A 1,769-nucleotide genomic window follows, 5' to 3' on the forward strand; every position below is an offset into this window, starting at 1 on the left:
GCTTCCTCCGCCTCCAACTCGACCAACTTCTGCAGGTACATCGGCGACCGTCGTCGCCACGACAGCTGCCCGGGCCGCCCCATCTCAGGCCGGCATGACGACATCCACCATGGCGTCAGCTCGCGCCTCTGCTCCGGTATCTCGTCCGTTACCACCCCCGATGGTAACCATGTCGATGCCCCTGCCCGTTACAATTCCAGCACAAGGATCAGCACCGGTGACTCAAATGCCGTGGGACCAACTCTTCTCTCAGCAAGTCGTCCAACCTGTCGTCAACCTAGTTACTTCAGCGCCAGGAGCACCCCCCCCCAGTTGATGGCGGTTCCCTTAGCCAGCCAGGCACCGCAAGCAGCGTTTCCAAATGCCCTAATGCTCCCAGACTCTTCTCGAAACTATTCTCCATACACTCCTCTTAACAGGTCAGTCGTTCCAGTTAGTCACGGTTTCGTAACTCCTTTCCCTTATGTTGCAGGTACCCATGTTACCCAAGGAATGCCCCCTTACATGCAACAAGTGGTACCGCAGTTCACTCCTCACCAACCTCATGGTGTATACCCACAAAACACCTATTATCAACATCTCCAAGCTAGCCTCCCCGAAATATTCAGCCCCCTCGTCCCGGTGCTCAACAGCATCTGTGAAAACATAAATCACCAACTCCAACAAAATCATGACTATGATAAACAAAATCCCAGGAGTGCCAACACCGATCAAAGAGGCCATCCCAGACAGCTATGCCGACTCACCATATGCTGACCCTATTGATGCAATCGACATCCCGAAACGATTCAGCCCACCCAACATGCCCATGTATGACGGGACGACCGATCCAAGGGAACATATCTTGACCTACAAGCAGCGGATGATTACCATTCCAGTCCCCAAACACATGAGGGAAGCCAGCATTTGTAAGGGGTTCGGTTCGACACTGGTTGGACCCGCCTTGAAGTGGTTAACCAGCCTTCCAAATGGATGCATCACCTCTTTTTCTCATCTCGACAACATGTTTAATCAGCAGTTCGCCAGCAGCAGGTGCCTGGAGAAGCAGACGAGCGACCTGTACCGTGTGATCCAACGCCCTTACAAACCCCTGAAGGATTATATAGACCGGTTTATCAGGGAGAAGGTGACTATACCTGAGTGTGATGTCCCGGCAGCAATCAAAGCGTTCAGACAAGGATTGTACGGAGAAACCGACCTTTGGAGGGATCTGATTAAATACCCCTTCAAAACGTTTGAAGATGCTCAAGCCAAAGCAATGGCCCAAGTTAGGTTGGAAGAAACTCTCTATTCTCGGAAAGGGGGTAATGACTACTCAAAGACGGAAAGACGACTTCCCTATTCCAAGAGAAGAAATGATCGTCCTGCCCCTTATTCCCAACCTCAACACGTAGCAGTGGTGGAAGACGACGATGACTCCGACTAGAAGAACAACCCGGATCTGCCTCCAAAAATTAACAAATATTCTTTTTGTGTCGACACTGTAGGTCTGATGAACCACCTCTCGGAGATGGGGAAAGCAGTGCAGTGGCCACCGAAGTCTAGCAAACCCGAGTCGAAGAAGGATCCCTCAAAATGGTGTGATTTTCATGCCGACATCGGTCACACCACCAACGATTGTGTTGCGTTGAGAAGAGAAGTAGCCTATCTGTTGAAAAACGGATACCTCAAGGACGTCATGTCTGACAAAGCCCGTGGCGTCGTCAACAAAGACAACTATAACTCTCCATCTCGACCTCCTCCGCCTCCCCCTCATAGTAAAACTGTGA

The 1,769-nt window shown here is 51.1% G+C and overlaps 1 protein-coding gene across 1 annotated transcript; it reads left to right on the forward strand.

The window, feature by feature from the left end:
• The first annotated feature begins 670 nt into the window (after positions 1-670).
• LOC130464183 (uncharacterized) lies at positions 671-1,426 on the forward strand. The gene has a single exon (XM_056833641.1). It carries the CDS (start codon positions 671-673, stop codon positions 1,424-1,426), a length of 756 nt encoding a protein of 251 aa, XP_056689619.1.
• The last annotated feature ends 343 nt before the right edge of the window (positions 1,427-1,769 follow it).

The sequence above is a fragment of the Spinacia oleracea genome, chromosome 1, assembly GCF_020520425.1.
Source record: "Spinacia oleracea cultivar Varoflay chromosome 1, BTI_SOV_V1, whole genome shotgun sequence".
NCBI lineage: Eukaryota > Viridiplantae > Streptophyta > Magnoliopsida > Caryophyllales > Amaranthaceae > Spinacia > Spinacia oleracea.

Coding starts and splice junctions, on each gene's coding strand:
- LOC130464183 (XM_056833641.1), top strand. CDS start 671: ATGACTATGATAAACAAAATCCCAGGAGTGCCAACACCGATCAAAGAG.